Source organism: Anguilla rostrata, chromosome 1 (genome assembly GCF_018555375.3).
Source record: "Anguilla rostrata isolate EN2019 chromosome 1, ASM1855537v3, whole genome shotgun sequence".
In the NCBI taxonomy this organism is placed as follows: domain Eukaryota; kingdom Metazoa; phylum Chordata; class Actinopteri; order Anguilliformes; family Anguillidae; genus Anguilla; species Anguilla rostrata.
The window spans coordinates 68856179-68879912 of record NC_057933.1 but is presented as its reverse complement, the minus strand read 5'-3'; the positions used below and the strand labels follow the sequence as shown (position 1 = coordinate 68879912).

Here is a 23734-nt window from a genome sequence, read left to right as displayed (position 1 = left end):
TAAGTCATGCAATCTCAATTGAAAAACATTGGTAGTAGAATGGGTCATACTGAACAGCTCAGTGACTTTCAATGTGGCACTGTCATAGGATGCCACCTTTCCAACAAGTCCCTTCACAAAATTTCTGCCCTGCTAGAGCTGCCTCTGTCAACTGCAAGTGCTGTTATTGTGAAGTGAAAATGTATAGTGGTAACAACAGCTCAGCCATGAAGCCATAAACCAATCACAAGCTCAGAGAACAGGACCGCCAAGTGCTGAAGCATTTAGCATGCAAAAATAATCTGTCCTCGGTCGCAACACTCGCTACAAAGTTACAAATTACCTCTAGAAACATCAGGACAAGAAATGTTCGTCAAGAGCTTCATGAAATGGGTTTCCATGGCCGAGCAGCCATACACAAGTGTTAAGATCACCACATGCAATGCCAAGCATCGGGTGAAGTGGTGTAAAGCACACCACCATTGAACTCTGGAGCAGTGGAAATGCTTTTCTTAATGCTACACCACACAATGACATTCTATACAACTGTGTGCTTCCAACTTCGTGGCAACAGTTTGGGGAAAGTCCCTTGGCCCTGTAACATCCCAGATCCCTTGGCCCTGTAATATCTGCCCATGGCTTGTCCTATCACTCCTATGCCGACGACACGCAACTCTTTCTCTCCTTCTCTCCATCGGACACACAGGTCCCTGCCCGCATCTCCGCTTGCCTGAGGGACATTCAGAGCTGGATGGACAATCACCACCTGAAGCTCAACCCGGGAAAGACGGAGCTAATCCTTATTCCTGCTCTATCCTCTCCCCTCCTCGACTTTTCCATTTCCCTAGGGGACACCGTAGTGACATCATCACCCTGCGCCAAGAATCTCGGAGTGGTGATGGACAACAGGCTGTCCCTCTCCAAGAACATTGCAGCAGTAACCCGGGCATGCACATTTTTCCTGTACAACATCCGCAGAATCCGCCCCTCTCTCACCACCTACTCAACCCAGCTCCTGGTCCAAGCAATGGTTCTATCCCGCCTGGACTACTGCAACTCTCTTCTGGCTGGACTACCGGCATCTGCCACCAGACCCCTGCAACTCATTCAGAATGCTGCGGCTCGTCTGGTCTTCAACCTCCCCAGACACTCCCACGTAACTCCCCTGCTCACTACCCTCCACTGGCTGCCTGTTATAGCTCGCATCAAATTCAAAACATTGGTCCTAGCATACCAGGCAGTCAAGGGATCAGCCCCAGCATACCTCCACAAGATATTCAAACCCTACATGCCAGCCAGATCCCTCCGTTCTGCTACCTCAGGACGCCTAGCACCTCCCCCTCTTCGCACCTGCACTTCCAGAACATGTCTCCTGTCTGTTCTGGCCCCACGATGGTGGAATGACCTCCCTGTGGAGGTCAGAACAGCTGAGACAATGACCCATTTCAAACGACGACTGAAGACTCACCTCTTCAGGCTGCACCTCTCCCCATCCCTCCCTTCCCCCCTGTAAATGACTAAACTTAGGGTTGTAACTAGGCAGCTGTTTCGTAGGTGACTTAGGTGCATTAACTGTCTTAACGACTATTTGTATTTTTTCCATAGATTGCGTTGTTGCCGTTCTCGTTGTTAGTGTTAATCAGTTTAACCATCAGGGTCCAAGTTGAACTATGCGGTTGTTCCCTGCACTTGGACCGGTACTTCTCTCTAGGGGTTTCGTCTTACTTGTTCCTGGTTATGGTTATACACTTTGTTGTATGTCGCTCTGGATAAGAGCGTCCGCCAAATGCCTGTAATGTAATGTAATGTAATGGGAAGGCCATTACCCATTTCAGCAAGACAATGCCCCCCATGCACAAACCAAGGTCCATAAATGGTAAATGGACTGCATTTATATAGCGCTTTTATCCAAAGCGCTTTACAATTGATGCCTCTCATTCACCAGAGCAGTTAGGGGTCAGGTGTCTTGCTCAGGGACACCTCGACATACCCAGGACGGGGATCGACCTGGCAACCCTTCGACTGCCAGACAACCGCTCTTACCTCCTGAGCTATGTCGCCACATAAAGAAATGGTTTGCTGAGTTTGGTGGGGTACAACTTGACTGGCCTGCAGAGCCCTGACCTCTACCCCATAAAACACCTTTGGGATGAATAGGAACGCCGACCGCAAGCCAGGCCTTACGTCCAACATCAGTGCCCAACCTCACAAATGCTGTTGTGCCTGAATGGATGCGAATCCCGACAGCCATGTTCCAAAATCTACTGGAAAGCCTTCCCAGAAGAGCGGAGGCTGTTACAGGAGCAAAGGGGGGGGATCAACTCCATATTAATCCCCATAGTTTTGGAATGAGATGTTCAACAAGTACATATGGGTGTGATGTTCAGGTGTCCACATACTTCTGGAAATGTAGTGTAGAATAGTTGCTTGGAAATAACTTATTACATGCATGAGTTTACAAAAACTTCTGTCATGCCCCTCCTACAGGCATACAAGAATAAATCATGGGCGTTAAGTTAATTCACGTTCACTTATTTTGGACAAATTCCAGCTTTTTAGATTTACATAAAACCATGATGACGACCAAAATCATTGATACAAGTCACATTTGCAACTTTTGTGGTTTTCTGCAACCAACATCTGTGATGATGCAACTACTCCCACTTGTAAGAACTTCTATTCCAACAAATCCCTGGTGTGTCTAGTTTTGACTTGGATTATGCCAAAATGTATTATGCAATTTGCCTATGTAAAATATGCAATAATTCATAAAATACTTGCCTTATGTTAGCTAGTACCCTTCAAGAATTACAAGGGTACATTAATTCATCAAAATTTCATTTTGTATTTTAGGAGGATGCAATTTCACTACTGGGAAATGTATGTCAATGTAGCTAGCAGCTCTGCACTTTGCTGTGTTTTTATTTGTCATTTCCAAACATTACTTTTTTTCTCCAAATCTGTAATGTCTAATGGTATTTGTAGGATAGCCATTTCTAAAGTGTCTACTGCCAGCTAGTTTCCCATCCCAATAACTCTGCAGCCGACTAGCTGAGGTGTGCTGTTAGCGTATCAGAGATGAGTACAGTACACTTCATGAAAACCCAACCCTACCGGGAAACCGGTGTGTAATGAAACTAGCACTGTACCACTGACGGTACCCTCGTCCCTTGGATGCTACACCCAATTATGTACTGCCCTCCTGGGCAACCAGCTACAGTCCCAAACACAAAGATTCGCATTCAATAATGACCATGGAGTTAATCCAAACACTGCTGCCCAGTACCTTTACGAGACAATCCACATAGCAACTCAATGGAAACACAACAAATGGAAACAACAAGTTTCCTAGCATTTCAAAATACAACGATATATGATGGGTGTCCTGGTCATTTATGGTAACCGCTTCCACCTGCTGGTGAGGTTGTGTGCATCACAGGCAAGTAAAATTGTACATTATGGGCTGTGCAGTACAAGCAACAGGTGATTCCACCCTAAACAGAGCTGAATACAACAAGCAGCTTCAATTGAAAGTACAAGGCCAAGGATGTATTAATGGGACCAGATGGTAACTCATTCCATGATCACCACTGGGAAGACCAATTATGTGGTTTTAAGTTGTACCTGAAAACACCAGAAGCACATCCGAAATTTCAGCAGCTGAAAATAAATTGCTCATATTATGGGAATAAACCACTGACAGCATTGTCTACAGTAGGACGGAATAAGTGCAATAAGCTTGGGACCTCAAATCACTGAAAATACCTGGCTAAACCACAACTAAGTTTGAGGTGATTAATCAGTGCAAATCTAGATGAATACCACAAGCTGCAGAAAATGTTAATGATTTCTAAATGAAATAAATGGTATGACAAACTGCAAGTCAACTCAAAATACCAGGCATTTCACAGATAATAAATAAAATGTTTCATACTGCAAGTCATTCAGGAGCCATTTTAAGGCTGTGAGTAATGTCCTTTTCAGCTAGGCTTGATGTAAAAAGGATCTGAGCTGTCTTCACTTGCTTTCACGCTGGTCTGAAAGGCGTGGGTGAATTGGGAGAACTGGTTGGGTACCATAAACTGAGTTATGCTGACAGAAGAAAACAGCTTTCTGTGGCTGAAACATGCTATAAATTGGAAATCCATTAAAGCCATTCGCTACAGGCCGCAAAAATACCGAACTGGGTTTCAGGAATTACAACGTCTCAGGGTTTAAATGTCTGCAAACCAATCCAACTTGAATCATTAAATCCAACAGACTTTATGAACCCTCTCTGTGTCATGCTATAGTTGTATTTTGAATAGTACACTAAATAGCTGTACTTTGGTATTTTGGCTATGCCAGGTTTAACGGCCCAAGCCATAAATTAAGCAAGTGAACTAAATTCAACACATCTGAAATGTGGCTTCAGGATCTTTTTTCAGAACACGCACAAAACATTTGAACACCGCATTTTAAAAATGAAACACTGAACAAATTCATACTGCATTATTCAATTTGAATAAGCGTAGGGGTGCAAGCTAGTGCTAACAAAGACCCAAAATTTAAATGTTCTGTTACCTGCTGCAGGAGAGGCACACCAGATATCACCACTAGAACGATGTCACCACATGGTGGCACCCAACACTACTCACAAGCAAGTCACTGCTCTACCACTCAAAGTCCTGTCTCTGCATGGATGAACCTTGGTGTTTATACGGCAAATGGTAATGAATATTCTTCAGAAGCAAGGCAAGTGCATGTCTGATCTGGATTGAATTTCATGTGAAGAAATGTAACCAGCAGTCATTCACTTTAACTCTTTTAGGACTTGGTAAGGTCTGGGAAAAACTCAAGTCGCTTGGACTTGTAGTGTGTGTCCAAAACCAGATGGAACACAGAATTTCAAAGTACACTAGTGAATTTGTATCTGTGCAAGGTGAAAAGCCAGATTAAAGGAAGCAGGTGTGTTAAATACTGTGGCAAATGGAATGACAGCACCAGTCTTTCTGGAGGTCTTCATGTATCAGGGAGTCTTCTTTGATACTGCACACGCACATGAGTCAGCTGAGTCAAGACAGAGCATGTGTGGTTCTGATCAACTGATGTGAGTATGGTTTAATGTACATCTAGACAGCATCATTCATCAAAATTGTTGAGGTGATTTTGGGTACATGGATTATGGAAATGTGAATGCATGGCTCCAACTTCAAAAATGGGCAAAAAAAATTTTTTATTTATTTTTTATTCTGTGAGACCTAACTGTGACCACACATTTACTTGTACCTCTTGGGTGTGGAGAGTGGGAGAGTGACTGCATTTTGCTCAGCAGCTGTATTCGTGTAGGCATTGTACATGATTTTTAATGATGATAAGTGGCAACATTGTACAGACTATCTGCATAGTATTTTGTGCCCAGTGTCACGGTTCTTGAAACACGTACGTTTTGCCTGCAAATAGCAAAGCCAATCATCTAAGGTGATGCAGGTGACATGATTCATGCTCAAGTGCAAAGTAGCATCCAGACAGTGAACACAGTGATGGCAAAAGTCTTTGATTTTTGTTTTTTCATTCCTTCATTGAACTGTACAGAGTGTCACAGGCACAGAGTGAACCGAGAGCAGTGCAACAGAGAACAGCGCAGACGTGTGGAACAAAGACAAGGCAGTAACCCAGTAACACAGCCAGTCAGCTGCTACTGAGCCACACACAGGAGGGAGGGAGGGACAGAGTGGAAAAAGGAGCACATGAACAAGAGATAGAACAGACAAGGGGGAAGAGAAGAGGCGAAAAGGACAGGCACAAGGAGGGAAAGTAATGAACTGGAGACAGTAAGGAAAAAGAGAGCAGCTTAAGAGAGGCAAAACAACCGAGATGGACGTTGGTGTGGACCAGAATTTGCAAGCCCACAAGCAGTCAGAGCACACAAGGGCTTCACGATACACAAGAGTCCCACCGTTATCTGCAATAGAGAAGGTGGAGCAATAGGCTTTTAACATGGCTGCTCAGCTCATCAAATAATAATAACAGAGGTTATTATTATTATTAGGGATTAAAGGGAGTAAACCCACAGCAGACCTCAGTCCATGCACCAATGACTCCACAGCAAAACATAAGCCCTCTGTCGTGCAGGATTTAGCTTAAGTGCATTATATTTATGAAGTGGTTTATCAAACCTTTCCGATAGACGTAAAAAATGCTGTGCTGAGCCATTAAATGTTAAACACCACCTGGTGCCTGGCAAAAAATGTGTGGGCACTGACATCTGTACTTACAACTAACACCCCACCTAAAAATTACAGTATTCATGTGCTCTTACTCAAAACTGTGCAGCCGTGTGGTTGTTAACGGGTAGACATGTTCCCCAGTCTGCATCTACACACGGTTTCTCTGTTCCTCAACCAGCTAACTGGTCCTATCTATATGTGAGGATCTGTGTTTATCTCTGTTGTGCCGTTACCATGGCTACAGCTAGTGGCAGTTACTTTGGAGAAGTTAGTGCAGAGATAAAGAGGAAGCTCGAGGTCTCCAGGAGAGATCTGTCTTCCGTTGCAATTTGCTCATCGATATCCTGGTGTGTGTGTGTGTGTGTAATTATAGACTTCAGTACAGTCCAATGGCAGACAGGCACATGGAGATCTGGGCTTTGTTATCAGAATAAATACTACCCTTGACTATGCAACTCAACATGTATGTACATGAAAGGGGTACGTATAGGCATACACACATTGTGTTACCCAACAAATTTAATCTGGATGTGTACAAAATGAAATCATTCTCTCTGTGTGGACAGCAACAAAATCAAGGCTTGAAGGTGTGTGCAAGTTAGTGCAATCATGTCACACAGACCACTCCCTCGCCAGCTCACAGCAAACGCAGGCAACACGTCTAATCAAGAGAATGCAATTACATGGAGGTCATGTCATTGAGGGCATGGTCCAGTTCTTCACTAATGGCCTTGTACTTCAGTTTCTGAGCATACAGCTCATCTGTGGGCACGCAGGAGGCAGAACGAGAGAGAGAGGTGAGGGAGGGAGAACGAGAGAAAGGTGGGGAGAAGATGCAAAAATAAAAAATAAAAAAACCCCAGAGAGAGATGGTGGAAAAAAGGCAGGAGAAGAATAAAGGGTAAAGAGGGTGGAAAAATGGCCCTACCTTCCAGGTCGTCGATGGTCTTCTCCAGCTTTGCCACTGACCTCTCGGCAAACTCAGCACGGGTCTCCGCCTAGAGGAACAGCAGTCACACATTAGCACCCACAGCACCGACCGACGACGTCAGCAGGCCCAAATGAGGAATGGAGGCCCACCTCTTTGAGTTTGTCGGTCAGGATTTTGATCTCTTCTTCATACTTGTCTTCCTTCTGAGAGTACTGTAGAGACAGAAAGGAGGGCAATCAGAGAACCCCTTGGTTCATGACCATCAGTCAGACCAGACCATGGTCAGATCTGAATTCTGCAGCACAGACAAGTGCGACAGAGAACATACAGACACAGAATGTAAAGCAAGGACTGTACAATTCAAACACCAAAAGGACCAACTTTTTTGTGGCCCAACAGAGCTCGTCAGATGGGTGTTCATAGAGCACCCAGGTCAGATTTAACAGCAGCTGCAGTCTAGCCCAGTGCATAGCAGTCCCTGACTATGGAAGACTGACTACTCTCTCCAGGCTTTACAGATCCAACATTTGAATATTCATGTGCTCATAGCTCCAAGACATACTGGGTGGAAAACTGGAACAAAACCTGAATGTGGAGATGAGGAACAGAAAACCAGACCTTTGAGAGGGATGCCCTAGTTCCGCTCAGAACCACCTTTTCCCATTTGAATAAAAACAAAAGGAGAAGAGACCGAGCAACTGGAAGGCAGTATATTCTGGTACAAACACCTACATTCAACTCACAAATAGACCCTGTTCCGCATTTCCAATCTGCTTTTTAAACCTCCACCTGCCATTTAATGTATCCATAGCCCCACAGCATAAACGGTCATTTTACCTCACATTTTTCATAATGTTCCGGATCAGAGCAGCTGTGAAGGTTAAACACACTGCAACACCAAAAGCTCAGAATGTGACTGCTGTGGAAATGGCTAAGAAATGGCGTTCTTCCTGTGACCAAGCACTGCCATTCAGCAACAAACACACATGATGTGTAAACAAACATTGAGCGGCCAACTAAAACAGCCAATTGTAGACATTAATCTTCACACCAGTTAACAGATCAACAAGCATACTTGTTAAGGCCAGAAATGTGTTTACCCCAACAGAGCCAAATGTCAGACACCTACATAAGGGGACATATGCTCCTGGATTACACACTCTGACACTCCAGAGAAAGTTCCAGAAGAGCCCGTTCGTGTGGTTCAGAGCTCTGCGATCACACAGGAGGGGGCGAGGGAGGCAGCAGACACGGCTGTACAGGCCCTCTCTCTTCGCGGATGAGTGGCGCTGTTGTTGAACCCAGTGCCGTCACTCGGGGGCGTGGGCCAACATTCCTGCAGCTGTGCGAGCGAGGGGTGTGGCCACGCGAGGCCAGCTGTGTGTGGCGGCCCCCGTGCTGCACAAGCCTACAACCCCCCTGGGGTCTCGCCGCCACGCTGTCCCGACGTGCGGCGGTGCAAACAGCCCAACTATGCACTGGTAGACCAACAGGTTGGACTGCCGGTTGCCATGCCAATTCAACGCTGAACTTCTAAAGTCTGTAGAATCACATCAGCGATGACTAATGACAGGACAGCTCTTTTGGTCTCCTTAGCGATGTGTGACGCTGACCTACATATTTCTTCTGGCTGATTCTTCAGGATTAACCAGTTTTTTTAAAAGGCTGTGGATAGATCTAGACCAGAGATTCTCCAGTCAATTACCATCATATCCCTTTCGTAATGTTTTAAAAAAATTTTTTTTACAGTGAATATGACAAAGGCTCTCGTTATCTTTTTATTAGACGAGAACCATGTCCACTCTACGCCACATACGAGCTGCTGGCATGGTTCACCAGCAGAAAAGGACCAATACCACAGAGGTTCTACAAATAGGCATAGCAACCAATGGTTATGCCTTCTAACAAACAGAAGGCATGGGGAGCCTGAAAGCCTCTCTTCTACAGCAGAAGAGCCCAAGACAGCGTAGGCCCAGTCTGTTCCATTAATATTTGATTGACGAATTATTGATCGCGCACAATAACGGTAAAACCAACCAGGCTCTGTCAGCAATGCCCAGCAAGGTTGCAGCAAATGGCTCTGGTCAGCATGGCCATGTTAGCGGGAAAAGAGGCTCTCAAAGCTGTGACCGGTAGGGGTGGGAGCCAGCAGGGACCTCACGGTACGATATTACTGCGGAACTTGGGCCACAATGCGATAAGTGTATCGCAAAAAACCACATCACAATACTTAGTATTGTGCTTGGATATGGAGATGCATTACTACTTTTAAAATATTTATTTTCTAATTTGACTGCAGTAGAAAGTTGAAATCGTACGCATGTGAAATGAAAAACATGCCAAAACTCATTACATCCCATTATAAAAAGTGCTGTATCAAAATGAAATTTCACTTCTAACTTTTTACATGTGCAAATGAACACGTGGCAGCCTGTAAGAACATTCAAGAATATACGGGCCCTTCAGCAGCTTCACTCAAAAGTGAATTCAAATTTAGGGGAAAAAAATAGAATAAACAAATGAGCCTCATCCAGCTCATGCAGCACCCTAATGTCAGCAGTTCTAGATGAGCAGCAGACTATGTCATTTACATCAAATACATCAGTTACACCAACACTGAGCTAGCTAAGCAGTGTGGTGTTGGCACGGACCATATTTATTTAATTTAGGAAGCGTCATCAGGTAGGCGCTCAACTGAATGAAGAGTTTAGCTAAGGTTCTTCTATGACAAATTTGAAGTATGGCTAGCCAGCTATCTATAACAGAAAAGCATAGTGAAAGACCATTTACAGTCTGAATACTGAAAAATAGGACTTGTCGTATTTAACAATCCTATTATTATTATTATTTTTTTTTTTTTAATTGTTCATTAGGAGGCCTGTCAGAGTTAGATGCACTGTTGTCTACAGTGAATCAAGTCTATATGGGCTGATCCACCATGTTCCCAACCTTCTTGTTCTTTCATTTCCTGCATTAATTATAAATAGGGCTTATTTGTCAATATACATTTTACTGAGCCCGTCTTACTGCGTCAGCAGCAAGTCTCAACTAAGCATACAGTCCAAACGGCTCTGAAGGAATGATCAGCCAATTGTGTCGTCATCACCACAGAATCCCAAAGGAGACCAGACAGCCACACTACATCATCCAGCTCAGCAGTCATAAATAATCTCGCAATGTGGTTTTGACAATTACCATTTTTTGGGGTATGTAAAAAGGCCACATTTAAAACAAATAAAATAAACTATCCCACAAATAACTGCATTCTACGCTTAACGCAATGCACTCAATAGCAAATACATTAGTCACATTTAACAGTTGTGAAAGATGGATTATCAAAATTAACAAAATAACAGATGAGAAAAGTACATATTTCACAGTATAAGATCAAGGGAAAAAATACTGAAGTAAAGCTAAACAAAATAATAATAATCCACATGAAAGAAATGCATGCACTGAACATGTGCAGTGTTCTGATGAGTCCACTTTCAACAAAGTGACAATAAGCTAAAACTATTATATTTGAATAATTGTCACACTGGAGGGACAGAAATCCTTCACTTGGTACTGAAAGGAACTATGGGCTGATCACCAGTCATCCTCAGCACCCAATCTTATGTGGCACAATGTATCTGATAACAGCCAATGAGTGTGCTTAGCAGGGTGCTTAGGGGAACTGACAAGGAGAAGACACACCCTGCTAATCTGATTCGCTATTAATGAACACAGCCTGTAATGCAGGCCTGGTGATAGAAAACAGAGCTCAAGTCTCTTTACAAATGCTAGCTGGACTCAGAGGATTTGTAATAGGACGGAGCACCAAACGGAAGTTTGCGAAATCTATCAAGGCAAAGATTTATCTCTAGGCCTGGAACTGATGGTCTGAGACGTAGCGCCCGGGCGCACATGCATGCACACGCACACCTCGCTCCTTCCTACCTTTTCAGCTCGAGCCTCCAGGGATTTTAAGTTATTGGTGACATTTTTCAGCTCCTCCTCCAATTCGGCACATTTGCTGCAGTTTACGTTTTAGTTTGGTTTCGTTTTTTTTGCGAGGAAAGGGGGTGCGATGTTGGGGAGAGGGAGTGATGGGAGAGGGGGAGGAGTGAAAATAGGAGAAAGGGGGAATGTCAGAAGAAATGATAAAATGGGGAAGAAGAGAGGAAGAAAGACAAGGGGAGAGCAAAATTGAATGGTGACCAAGAGAAGGGTGGGGGAGAAGGGGGTTGGAGGGGGGTCGGAGACAAAAGAGACAGGAGAGATTTACAACGAGAAAAAACAGGAGAGAAAGGCATGAATTTAACCCCTGTCAATCACTAAAGAAAAAGAAAATATATGGAACTCAAAGGCTACTACTGTCAGCCTCCTCAAAACAAATATCAAGCAAATGCAACATTACTGGAATCTGTATTGCATTTAAAATCAACATAATTTGTATTTTAGTGTAAGAGATGAGCATGATCCAAATTAAGTGCTGATCGGAGCGGACTACGGGTGCAGAACTTGGGAACATAGAATAAATATGAAGAACGGGAAGCACACGGGCACGCCTGGGAGCAGGAAATCAAGAGTTTGAAATTAAAATCATGGATGAAAATGAGAACGAGATGCTGGGAAGAACCGGAGACTGGGGATAAGAACGTGGTCGCAGACTCTGCTTTCACACATAAGCTACGTGGTAAGTGTTAAATTGTGCATTTCTGAGAGAAGGCAGAAATGCCGGTTAACTCATGCAGGAGGTATGAAGTTTTAAAGTGTTTTAAAGGAAGAGAGGAGGGGAGAGAGAGGGAGGGAGAGAGTGTGGAGAGCGAGGGGAACAAGCAGCAGATTACTATGAAAGTGAAGCAGCCAAGCCTACGGAGGGGCTCTGGGTTTTCAGAGTCAAACTCCTAAATCCTCAAAGGGGGCTGGAGGGGGCAAGATTCACCGGACTCCTGGTATCCTTGTGCAAGCAGCGGTCTGCACGGGTTCAGCAGACATAAGCACGCACGCACACACACACACACACACGCACACGCACACGCACACGCACACGCACACGCACACGCACACGCACACGCACACGCACACGCACACGCACACGCCACACACATCTGTCAACAAGAATGCTAACGAAACACGCGCCACCCAACACACACGGTTTTGACAAATGAGGGAAGGGTTTGTAATGAATATCCGTGCTCATGCGCCCCTTCAATGCACCGTTTACCACCTCAGTCTCAGGGTCCTGCTTCTTATCGTGCTCAGCAGGCCTGCTTCATGCTCCCGTCTGCACACTTTACATCTCAGGGGCCTAGCACTCTTGAGGCTCAGAGGAGCCTCGCACTCGCACAGTCGCGCTGAGACGGAACAGTGGACGGGGTGCAGGAGGGTGAGCGGAGCCTGCACTCTGAGTGCCCTGCAGACTTGTCAGGGAGGGTCGTACCTGTGTCCTCGGGCCTCCAGACTTTCTGTTGAGTTGGTCGAAGCCTCAGTGTCCACAAACGGCATGCGTAGTGAGGTAAGAAAGGGGAGAGGGCCATGTATGAGGTTTGGGTGAATCCAGGAAAAAATGTAATTAAATTGAATTAAAAAACATGCAAAGACATGGAACAGATAGAAGGGGAGGACAGTTTCATAATGTTATGACATGGCATTATGGCATTCCCACTTTTATGCCATCTTCCTTCCTAGCAAGATTTTTCAGTTGCATTTTGTTTTGTACTAAAGCCTTACGTTGGTTTCGTCATTTCCTCTAAAACAGGTTGACTGAAACACAATGCTCTCTCTTTAAAGCAGGTAAAGACAAGCCTGTAAAATAGCGCTGGCCCTGAATGCAACCACAAGCAATCAACAGTAAGCGGCTCAAATTAAACCAACGCACAGTAATCTCTTTGACACCAGACAATTAAGCAATTTCAACGCTGATTAAGCAGATCTGCAATTAACTGATGACAGCTTAGGCTAAAGGACACACTACCATAGAAGTGGGCTTGCACTAGTTTTCATGCATCAGGAATGCAGGAGTTGCATGCAAACAGGGAAAGCAGCCCAATGCCTGTCTTCACATAAACCTGACCCCACAGCACCATGTGGACAGGTCAGAACACTGGAGCATAAGTGCTCTAGGCCTGAAAACAAGCTCTGTGGTACCTGTAGTGGGTAAACCCTGACGTGCAGTCGCGGGGTCTCAAGAGCATTACTAATAATGAGGATGGGTGAGCATGCCTACGCATCACTGCATCACTCTGAGAAAATGATTCGGTGTGTCAGAAGCAGTTAGCGGTGTGACTGTGGAATAGGACTCCGCTCGCATGTGCCTGTGAGGGTGTATCTATGCGTGAGGCGCTGTTCCAAGACTTCCCACTCGCACGAAGCACCGAAGCAGTGAGCGCACTTGCGTGCGTGTGTGCGTGTCGATCTCCCGTGTGTTCAGGTCCCCCTCTGGCTGTAGCTCAGCACATACAGCAGGCACTGAGCACAGCGGAGAGCGTGCGTTTGCTCAACGGCGTAGGCGTACGAGTGTGTGCTTCTGCAGTCGGCGAGAACGCTCCCGGGAGACGCGCGAGCGCGGTGTGTGGGCGTCGACCGGAATGCGACTCACGCCTCCGCCAGCTCTGCCCTCTCCTCCGTGCGCTCCAGGTCTCCCTCGATGATCACCAGCTTCCGGGCCACCTGCACCAGGGACACAGAGAGGTGCTGTTAGCGGTAGCAAGGCAGGGGGGAGGAGAACAGCCTTTCCTGGGCCGGCACGGAGAGCTCACCTCCTCGTACTTGCGGTCGGCCTCCTCAGCGATGTGCTTGGCCTCCTTAAGCTGGATCTCCTGCATCTCCATCTTCTCCTCATCCTTCAGGGCCCTGTTCTCAATCACCTTCATGCCTCTGTGTGCGTGCGTTAAGACGGAAATGGGCGGTCAAACAAGCCTCACCGTCTGCCTCCACCACCCAATAACAATATAATCAATCACTGCAGGGCCATACATTTGGCTCAGAGTAAGTTCTGGATAAACTGAAAGCCAGACTGTTAAATGTGACCCTGGCTATGAGTTTGCCTCTGTTCCAGACAGCACAAAATTCTGGTTCAGTGGACAGCACAATTCTTTTATTTTTAACAGGGAGCAGGTAGTCTGCCCTACTTTTGCATTTTTACTTTATTCAGACAGGAGGAAAGCAGAGGAGGTAACAGACAGAGTTGGGGTCACAGCACAGAATATTCAATGATGGAGGATTGAACCCCCAACAAATGCCTGTGAGCTGGGGGCCCTATGGACTGTGCTACACACCTCGCCAGTACAACACAATTTCATGAGTTCTAATGAAATCTTGCAACATACTCAAATACCTTTGGACAGGAACTCTGCAAGGTTCCTAATGAACACCAAACAGTACATATTAAGTCTTGATTTCTTAGATCTTTAAATGCGAATCATTATTCAACTCTGAGAGGATTCTAGAGTGGATTCTGAGGAGACACAAAGACAGCCTGGAGGTGCAGCCGCTCCCCTATTGTGGAGAGGAGGCTCTGCCTGACCAGAGAGGAGGACCCAGCGTGAGGTCGCTTGGGGGGCCACGCCCATCAGCCAGCCGGTCAGCAGGGCGCACCGCGCTCACCTCTCGCTCTCGTCCGCGGCCTTCTCCGCCTCCTCCAGCTTCTGCAGCGCCGTGGCCAGCCTCTCCTGGGCCCGGTCCAGCTCCTCCTCCACCAGCTGGATACGCCTGTTCAGGGAGGCCACCTCTGCCTCGGCCTGCGGGGGAGGCACAGGGGGAGACGGGGGGGTAAGAGCACTGGAGGACAGCACGCTGCAAAAGCACTCCACTCAGCTGGAGGACAGCGCGTGGGAGAGAGTGGGGGCGGGGCCTTCCACCGCCAGTCAAAACGCATACATCACATTCGGCCCCGTACACGCGCTCACGCTAACGACGTGAAGGTGCGCTGCAGGGCAGGCCAGCGCACTCCCAGACCCGGACTGGCCCTAATTCAAGGCCACCGATGCGGCTGTTCCTGACTGAGTCAGTAAAGCCGGGTTCCCTGCAGTACTCGACAGGAGGAAGGAAATGCAGTGGGCTCATTACAGAGCGGGGGGACTGTATGAATGTTTTAGTACGCTGGATGGAGCTGCCTCATTCCATCTCCTCCACACGCCTCCGGAGAGGAGAGAATGTGTGTCAGAGGAGGACAAAAAATGCAAGCTTTGGCAAGAGAAAGATGAGGGACGAACAAACACTGCAGTGAAAAGGCAGGCTAGAGACTGACAAGTGCGGAATCACACAATCAACATTTAAGCCAACTCTGCATTCTCATAACGGAACGATCACTGGTACTGCATTGTAAAAGCTGCCTGAATGCAGCCATGTGCATAGCCAACACATATTAATAACAGTGCAAATAAACCAAACTGTCAAGGCAGACTCTCTCAAACACATACTTCAGGATGCAGGATTGATCCTGGTTGCCATGGCACTGGTGTGCGAGAGCGTCTGTGTACGCATGATGGTCGACATGATCTGTCCTCTCGCCAACGCAGTTCTACAGCACTCATTTGCAGGCGATCGCCATAGCGATATGCAAATCTGTCCACCCCTGCATCTCATACTCTCACCCCCATGTACACAGTACTCATCACACCTTTGAAGGAGTACATTTGTAGCCCCCAATGTACCTTCTGCAGACAGGGTTACATATAATGGCATTTGGCAAATAAGTGTTTATTTAGTAACCACTGGTCAATTAAAAGATCAACAGAGCAAAACTGATAAATATAGTTAAATAGTAACATTACTGTAAGAACAGGTGGGTGTATAAGCGCCACACCCTGAGAATTGAACTGCAGTTTCAATAACCCCCACCCAGAAAAAAAGCATTCATTTAACGAATACTTTCACAAGAGCAGACACCAACGAGTCACTGAACAGAAACGGGAAATACCGACTCAGACACCATCTTTTGCTCTCTATATTTTCTCCCCGAACAAAACTGGAGGATGAACAGTAGCAGGGGGTTGGGGAAAGAGAGTGGTCCCATTGGCTCAGTCATTTTAAACCGAGATGCCAAGAACAAAATCTTCACAGTCATTTCCTCACTGGCATCAGAAAAAGACTCAAAATAGTCCCCACAATCAGTTAAGACATTTCCTGTGTCACCACAGCATGACTGTGCAGGAGCTGCAGGCCTCTCTCAACGTCTCTCAACGGCAGCGCCCCATTTTCAAAAACTACAGCCAGCAGTTGGCACACTTTATATAAAAAATAAATAAAATGTTTTAAAAGGGCACAGTGCAGCTCACATCATTATCTATTCAATTACATGGCCTCTACATTTGTTGTTAAGCATTTGGTACTACGCGAGAAAATCGTATTTAGCGTAGTTTATTTCCCTACAAACATACCCACTGTCAAAAACAGCACACCACCAACACCAAACTACCACCATAACTTTCTTCACTAAACCTACTATCGATGCTGTTTCCAGACAGTTCCCAGTTACCTACAACTCCTTTATACCCCGCCCCTGTAAAACACCCACCCTTAGATATGGTGGAAACACACGATGCACTTAATCACTGTAAGACAATTATATGTGCAATTGCTAGGGCCACTGTCGTTCAAATCTATTTTACAATCTACTACTTAGTGCGTCCGCTCGACAAAGATCTTAGCAATAGGTTCATGTCAGTGTTCCGGTTCTCGTAAAGTAATAAAGGCTAATCACTAAGTACAGTTATTAAAAATGAGAAGGCCTATGAAAATATCAACAAGTTCATATGGAGTTTTATTGCTAATCACATGTATGTGCGGATGCATGCACCTGTGCGCACAGGTAAGTCGAATACCTCAACCCTACATCCACGAATAGTTTTGGGCCAACGTTGGGGCAGACATTCCTAGCGACGCACGCTGCGTTGTGTAACAATGCATTCTGCACAGGTTACTGCCCTGAGAGAAGGAATTTGTCGAATTGTTGCCGACTAACAGTTGAGCAAACCTTAGGAATTCCGAGAAGGAATTGGGAGTATACAAAAGTAAGTGTCTTCAAATGGGCCTAACACAGTGTGCGGTCAGCTAGCAACTAGGCCATTTTATGATGACATAATTAGCATTAGCCAACATAGGCCAATGAGCCAAGTTACACTAAATTAGTTCAAATAATGCAGGTCGCTACCTGTACAGCTAGCAATTTGTTACAATTGGGATAAGTAACTCACATAGTCAATGGGTTTATCTTTTGCATTACGATGTATCTATCCGCCCGTTCATTCACAACTAGCTCGCTAACGTTATACCAAGTTGATGCTGCACAATACCATTAGCGAAAATGCCACTGACTGAGCGAGCTAATCTTTTCACGTTCACGGCCAATATATAGAAAGCCAACTATAAGAAGTAAACGCAAGAAGTTAAATATGGACAATCATTAACCGCGTAAACGTTATTGCAGAGCTAAGTCCGCTGCCGCTCACAAGCTGTTAACGTTAGTCAGGTAGCTAGCTAAAATCTGGGCACATTCCAAAGCGCACTAGCTAGCTATACCTAACCAGTAGCTCACCTAACCACCTAGCTCACAAAATGTAACTTTAGTCATCAATATCAGCAAGCCAGATAACTATCGATAGCGAGCGGTTATGAATTTACCACTAAGAAATAAGTTAAGTCATTAACCAGCCAACAAACTCAGAAACATCCGATTTACAATCAGAAGCAAGCTCACTATCTAAATTTGCAACTACTCGTGTGACGTCGAGACAATGAATTAGTCATGACGTGAAATTGGGAGTAAACTGGCAATTATACTTTAATTCACGTTAACACACTAATATTTCTCGTTTAAAACAGAACCCAGTAAGCAGATGACTGAGGTAGCCAGCCATCGATATTAATGTAGACTGTATTTGCAGAAAGTCACGTTAGTGACATCAGTCTCTCAACAGTTGCTCACATGTGAGGTTAGCAAGATACATTTTATTTTTTACCTGTTCCCTTTTCCGTTTCTCTTCTTCGACCTGTCTCTGCAAATTCTCGGCTCTCTCCTCAGCTTCATCTGCCTGTTGCTGCAGAACTTTAATCTTTCGCTTCACCGCTTCGACGCTGTTCACCCCGGCCATTTTCTATTAATTGTGGGTGTTTTGCTGAAAATTATTACTTGTAATAAACAAACCAAAAACGGAATGTTATCAAGCTTTACTGCTGGAATTTAAGATCGGTGTGGGAAAAACAGAACTGCTGTCCACTTTCAGAGTTAGCTAGCTAGCGATCTAATTTTCCAATTCAAGGGTAGGCTTTACCGACAAGGCAGCAACGCCCCGCCAACGAGTCAAAACTAGAAAATCTGAGCCTCTCTCGTCTCTTCAGATCACTTAGGGAAGCCAGCAAACTAACGTTAGTTAACTAGCTTTCGCTTTAACTTAAACCAGGAATCTATGCGTTGTCTTTCGCTTTCTTGAGGGTAACCCCCAATCCTCCCAATTACTGAGGTGTAAACTCTGGTTACTTTTTTGATAGCTAATAACTAAATGTCTATGGTATCGCGATATCTACTTAGCTCACCGCCTAACCCGTTAGCTACCGAAGTTGAGGCTAACTAAAATATATATTTTTATTAACGGAATAAAATGCAATTGACTTGAAAAATACGTATCAAATAATGTCTGAATGTACGTATTTTCGAAATTTAGCTAACCGTTTGGGGAAAAAAATATTGGAAGCGATTTTACAATCCTCCCCTTAACCGCTCAATCACCTCTCTCTTTTCTTCCTCCTTTCAGCTAACTTCCGGTTTACTCCGCCCGGTTTTGGGCAGGAAGTGACATACTTCCTCCCGCCATACTACGTGTGCGTCATTAGACAGGTGCAAATGATCTTTCATTAAGCGGTAATTCAACCATTTTTGCTTAATTTATGGCAGAGCATACTATGAACTATCATAACATTGCAGGACACTAAATCAATAATCCACACAGACTGCACAGGAACACTGTACTCAAAGGCACACACAATGACCATCTGTTACAGTGTCTGCAGGTTTTTGCGGGTTCCTTTCAACCTGATTAATTCTTTCGTCAATCTATGACCACTGGTGCTGAGGACACCCCGAAAACCAGCAGACAGTGCAGCCCTCCAGGCCTGGAGTTTGGCAGCTGTGCTCCTCGTATGATACCTATAGAAGGTTGATATGCAACAGTAATTCTCAATTAACCAATTTCATTGTTATGGTGCATGGCTATCCATAAAATTAAAGCTCATTTTATGTTGCCACTCATCAAGTGTTCACCATAAAGTCTGTGAAATGGACCAATGTAGTGCTACTCATCTCCATTTCCTGTAGGCTACAGTGTCTGCAGGTATTAACTCCAACCATGTAGTTCACCACCTCAGTTCACGAATTATTTTACCTGCTTGGTTCAGGAAGTTCATTGGTGAAATCAGGTGGTGTACTGCATGACTGGTGCGAATAACTGCAAACACTGTGGCCCGCAGGACTTGGAATCCAGTAGCTGTGGGTTAATGGTTGATTGTATTGTTGTCGACTTGAATAGGTATCACATGTAATGTCAATATTTGACCAGCAGATGTCCAGATAGTCAAACTATGTGATCTTGCTGTTCCAGCAAACGGATTTTCCATTGGACAGTTGACTGCAGTGATATAAATCAATGACAAATCTAATTGTTTGAAAGTGTCAGATAATTTTGTATTCAGCCACCCAAACCCTGTTGAGGGACTCATGACTTGAGCTTTGAGCCAACTAGCTCAAAGATTTATCAAATGACTAAACTGGAAATTGTAATTGTAAAAAATTGATTCGGCTATACCTCAAAATGACCAGAGGGTTTGAATCTCTGAAAATGTAGTTTAAATTTCTCCCAAGGTATACCTAAGCCTGGACTGGTACTGGTGTCTCTCAGATAAGAGCAGAGAAGTTGGCCCGAATGAAGAAGTTACATGTGCACTACAAGGATCACACCTCTTAGTCACCACCAGTGAGCAGCACCTGCTTGGCTAATGCAGAGTTCACTCTGCCCGACACATCTTCTAGAGTGGTGAGGCAAGATTTATTTAGCAGACTAAACTGGGAAATAATTGTGGGGCCAGACTGAAGACCGCAAATTTGGTCAGGGCACTAGGAACACCCTCCTTTGCAATGCGGGAACTTTAATGACCCGTAGTCAGGACATCGTTTTAAGGTCTCATCTGACATCCATCACCCCCATCACTGCTCTGAGCATTACTTAAGCATAGGTGTCACTGGGCCAAATTGGCCGGTTGACCTCACTTCAAAGGACGCCATGTTTTTCCCAGGCCGTCTCCTGCATTCCTTCCTGTCTTCATCTCCAGTATCATGTAGTTAGGGTTCATTTTTGGCAGCAAATAATGGAATGATTCCAGGCCTGTAGTTATTTTGTGCCTTTCTGACAGGGGATGCTGTTGTGCTCTTGAGGAATATAATTTGCCAAAGTGGTTCCAATGAACATACACTTCAACTAAAAAATGGCAACAGAATATTCAAGAACCCACTAGCATTTAAGCCAAGACATAAAGAACATATAATAATGGTTGCATGTATTCCTATTAAAAGGGCCAGACTAAATGAGCTTGGCACAGACGTTGCTTGTTGTGCATGTACATATATTGTCATAATATACCCATGGCCACGTACAGAAAGCATACAACACTTTGGGATCAATAGGCCAATCATGTACGGGAGCCTTTTCAATATCAGTTATTTAGAAACGACAATGTACATGTATTATTCAGAAATAGCCAGGCTACTTTGAGCTAGTTTGACTGAATAAAATACGAGTAGTTAACAGAAAAATGGAAACACAGCACTCCAGGCTTCCGGTGGCTTTGTAAATGGAGTTGGGTGCAATTTCCTGGTATGGTTTGGGTGCAATCATGCCCTTAGAAGGCAAGCTAGATGTCAGCCATTACATAATGGTACTGCGTGATCATCTTCACCCTGTGTTAATGCACTTAATTCCTGCACAGAGACAACAATACCTCTGTTCACAGAGCATGAGTAGGCAGCCAATGGTTTGAGGAAAATTACACTGACATTACTCATATGCCAAGGCCTTCCAGTAGCCAGATCTTAGTGTAATGTTTTGGGATATTTCGGAACAACGTTTGAGACAGCGTTTTCTACTTCCATCACCCAACTGTAATTTAATTGGATTTCTTTTCAACAATTGCTATCATTCAAATTCCTCTTGCAGAATAGTGATGGCTCAGCACCGTCATGTGAATTTACATTGTTGTTTCCATTTTTCGTTCACTGCCTCTAGTGATCTCATTAATATCTGAGTTTTTCCCTTTTCGAAGGAGCATTGTTAAGGACATGTCTATCTGCCTAAATAGAAAGAATGACTTCAGACTGGCATATCACAGTGACTTAAGTCACATTGCTTGAGGTCTAGCAGCATTGCAATACAGCTGCCACACCATACCATGTCATGTAACTTGTACTGCAAAGCTGAAGATCTGTGAGGTTGGGTGTGGTTAGTACTTGAATTAGAAAAGTTTTGAAAACCATTTTGCAGCTGCTGGGAGTGATTTTGATTGGCCAGTAGGGGGAAGTCTTCCTTCAAATACAGAGTTGGGGGTATTTTGCTATAGAGGATTCTGTCCTTTTTGATCAGATATGAAACAAAGGGCCTGACTCATGGTGGTCATTAAAGATCTGACTGAATTTACTGAAGGAATAGGGCTGTTCCATCTTGTTTCCAGGTCAAGTTCCCAAACGAGTTCCCTGTATCTTGAAATGTAATCATTACCCCTCAACGAGACTGGACAAGAAATCCCTTCCGTTCCTGACTCATTTAATTTTCCAGGTTGATAGTGCAAGAGAACCGAGGCCTCAGTTGAGCTGCACAGTTAAATAAAGGTCAAATAATGAAAAATAGTATCTTCTCAATAAATTTCAGTGAATACGTATATCCACCATCCAGCACTGACTAGAGCTAGCTATCTAATTAGCTGTATATAAAATGACTTGCACACAGACCCCCCCCCCCACCACACACATATACACACACATACAAACACGCAGAGGGAGAGAACACACTAGTTGTGGGAATTGTAGAATTTTGCTCCATTAATGAAAACGTAAACATGCTGAAAATCAAGAAGGTTACAGATGTTTTTATTGAATTATATATGTTACTTTTATCTATGAAATAATTTCTGGAATTGGGATTCACAAACATTTAAAATAAGAAGATTTGGTTTAGAAAGTAAGTGCCTGCAGGAAAGGCATTTCACTGTCTTTTTTTTGGCTCAGGACAAAAGCCTTCCATTCCCAGGATGCCTGAATCTGGTTGTCGTGACTCAGGATTCATTAACATTGTATTATTTTTCCTGCCTGTGAAAATGGATAGCTTAACTGACAGGATTATATGCGTAGTGGAATTTGGTATCATCAAAATTCACTTGGGTTGTAGAAGAAGTGAGGAAATCCCCGGCAATGATGACAGTAGTAATAATAGCAATATCATCACCTCAAACATAACTAATCCCTTACTTTACAGACAAGAAGCCAACTGGCCAATTGGGGCAGCTCACTGTCTAAATCTGTTTGACCCTGTTCTTTGAGAGAACAAGCAGTATAAACTAAGGACTAGGATCCAGTTGCACTGGAAGCCTCTTGTGGAAGGCCCTGTGAGCCATTCTAGGTGTTGGATAACATCTGAAAGACACAGAGATTAAAGACTTGAGAGCACTTTGCCTTTCCTAATTATCAGCATATTGGTGTCCTGGGTCTGTGCTCTGTGAATTTATGCAAGATTAGGGAAGATATTAGCGTCATTCTGCAGCAGAAAAAAGACAAGTGGCAGCGGGAAGCTTGCTTGGCTTTATCCATCCTGTAGGTGGGAAGCCATTCATACTGTCCTTGCCATTCATATAGTCAATTATGCAGGAGGCATGTCCACTTTGTAATAAAAAAAAGGGATGAATGTGCATGTTTTTTGGCCATGCATATGCAACAATAGGCGTAAAACTTTAGCTCGGTCATGTATATAATTAACCTTACAATATGACTCCTAAAGCCTTGGGAACCTGGTCTGCTACTTATTTTCTGCATTTGCTATTGATTTTGCCTTTCTCAACCAGAAATATGAAGAAATAGCTAATTATCTATTTACTGTATTTTGCAATGTACAATATATTTGTCATGCTTTACTGCGTGGTCATCATTGATGTTGTTCATGGGTAAAGGGGAGTATTTAGCATGTTCTGCAATACTGCGTCATCTTACAGACCTGGATCAGTGCAGCACCATTTGCAAAGCTATCTGCGCATACTGCTTCCCCTCCACGCCCCATCACCTTCTGTGGGTCCTCGGGTAGTCTGTTTTAATCCCCTCTGGTATTTTGGCATGACCTGTCCCTGCATGACTTTGCCATAACAAGGCAAACTATTATTGCAACAGGTGCGCTTTCTATATACGGAGCGCGCTGTCCAGCCAAGGCTGTTTAATCACAGCCATGGAGGACGTTGGGAGAGAGCTGGGGTAAGGGTCAAAATCCACAATTCAGCAATATGGTAGTACTGCTGTTTTGGCCAAAATGTTTGGCCATCTTTTCTTGCTGACTGTAATTTGTTTGACAGATTTTTGATAGACACCGTGAAGTTAGCTACATAA

The 23734-nt window shown here is 44.5% G+C and overlaps 1 protein-coding gene and 1 long non-coding RNA gene across 5 annotated transcripts in view; one reads left to right on the top strand and one right to left on the bottom strand.

Annotated features, from left to right (window-relative positions):
* LOC135264620 (tropomyosin alpha-3 chain-like) overlaps window positions 1-23734 on the bottom strand; it is a 28179-nt gene that overhangs the window by 1543 nt on the left and 2902 nt on the right. Inside the window, exons 1-9 of one of the 4 annotated variants that reach the window (XM_064353379.1) lie at window positions 18066-18872; window positions 14710-14843; window positions 13863-13980; window positions 13703-13773; window positions 11059-11134; window positions 7269-7331; window positions 7117-7186; window positions 6872-6950; window positions 5514-5923 (exon numbers count right to left, since the gene is read on the bottom strand). In XM_064353379.1, the coding sequence (XP_064209449.1) occupies window positions 5920-5923; window positions 6872-6950; window positions 7117-7186; window positions 7269-7331; window positions 11059-11134; window positions 13703-13773; window positions 13863-13980; window positions 14710-14843; window positions 18066-18197 (747 nt within the window). In that variant the 5' untranslated portion in view covers window positions 18198-18872 and the 3' untranslated portion in view covers window positions 5514-5919. Of the gene's footprint in view, window positions 1-5513; window positions 5924-6871; window positions 6951-7116; window positions 7187-7268; window positions 7332-11058; window positions 11135-13702; window positions 13774-13862; window positions 13981-14709; window positions 14844-18065; window positions 18873-23734 lie in introns of those variants that run through there. The other 3 variants (XM_064353361.1, XM_064353371.1, XM_064353353.1) reach the window with 3 other exon arrangements.
* LOC135264693 (uncharacterized) lies at window positions 362-1865 on the top strand. The gene is made up of 2 exons (XR_010332781.1): window positions 362-563; window positions 1798-1865. It is a non-coding gene; the product is annotated as an uncharacterized LOC135264693 (long non-coding RNA).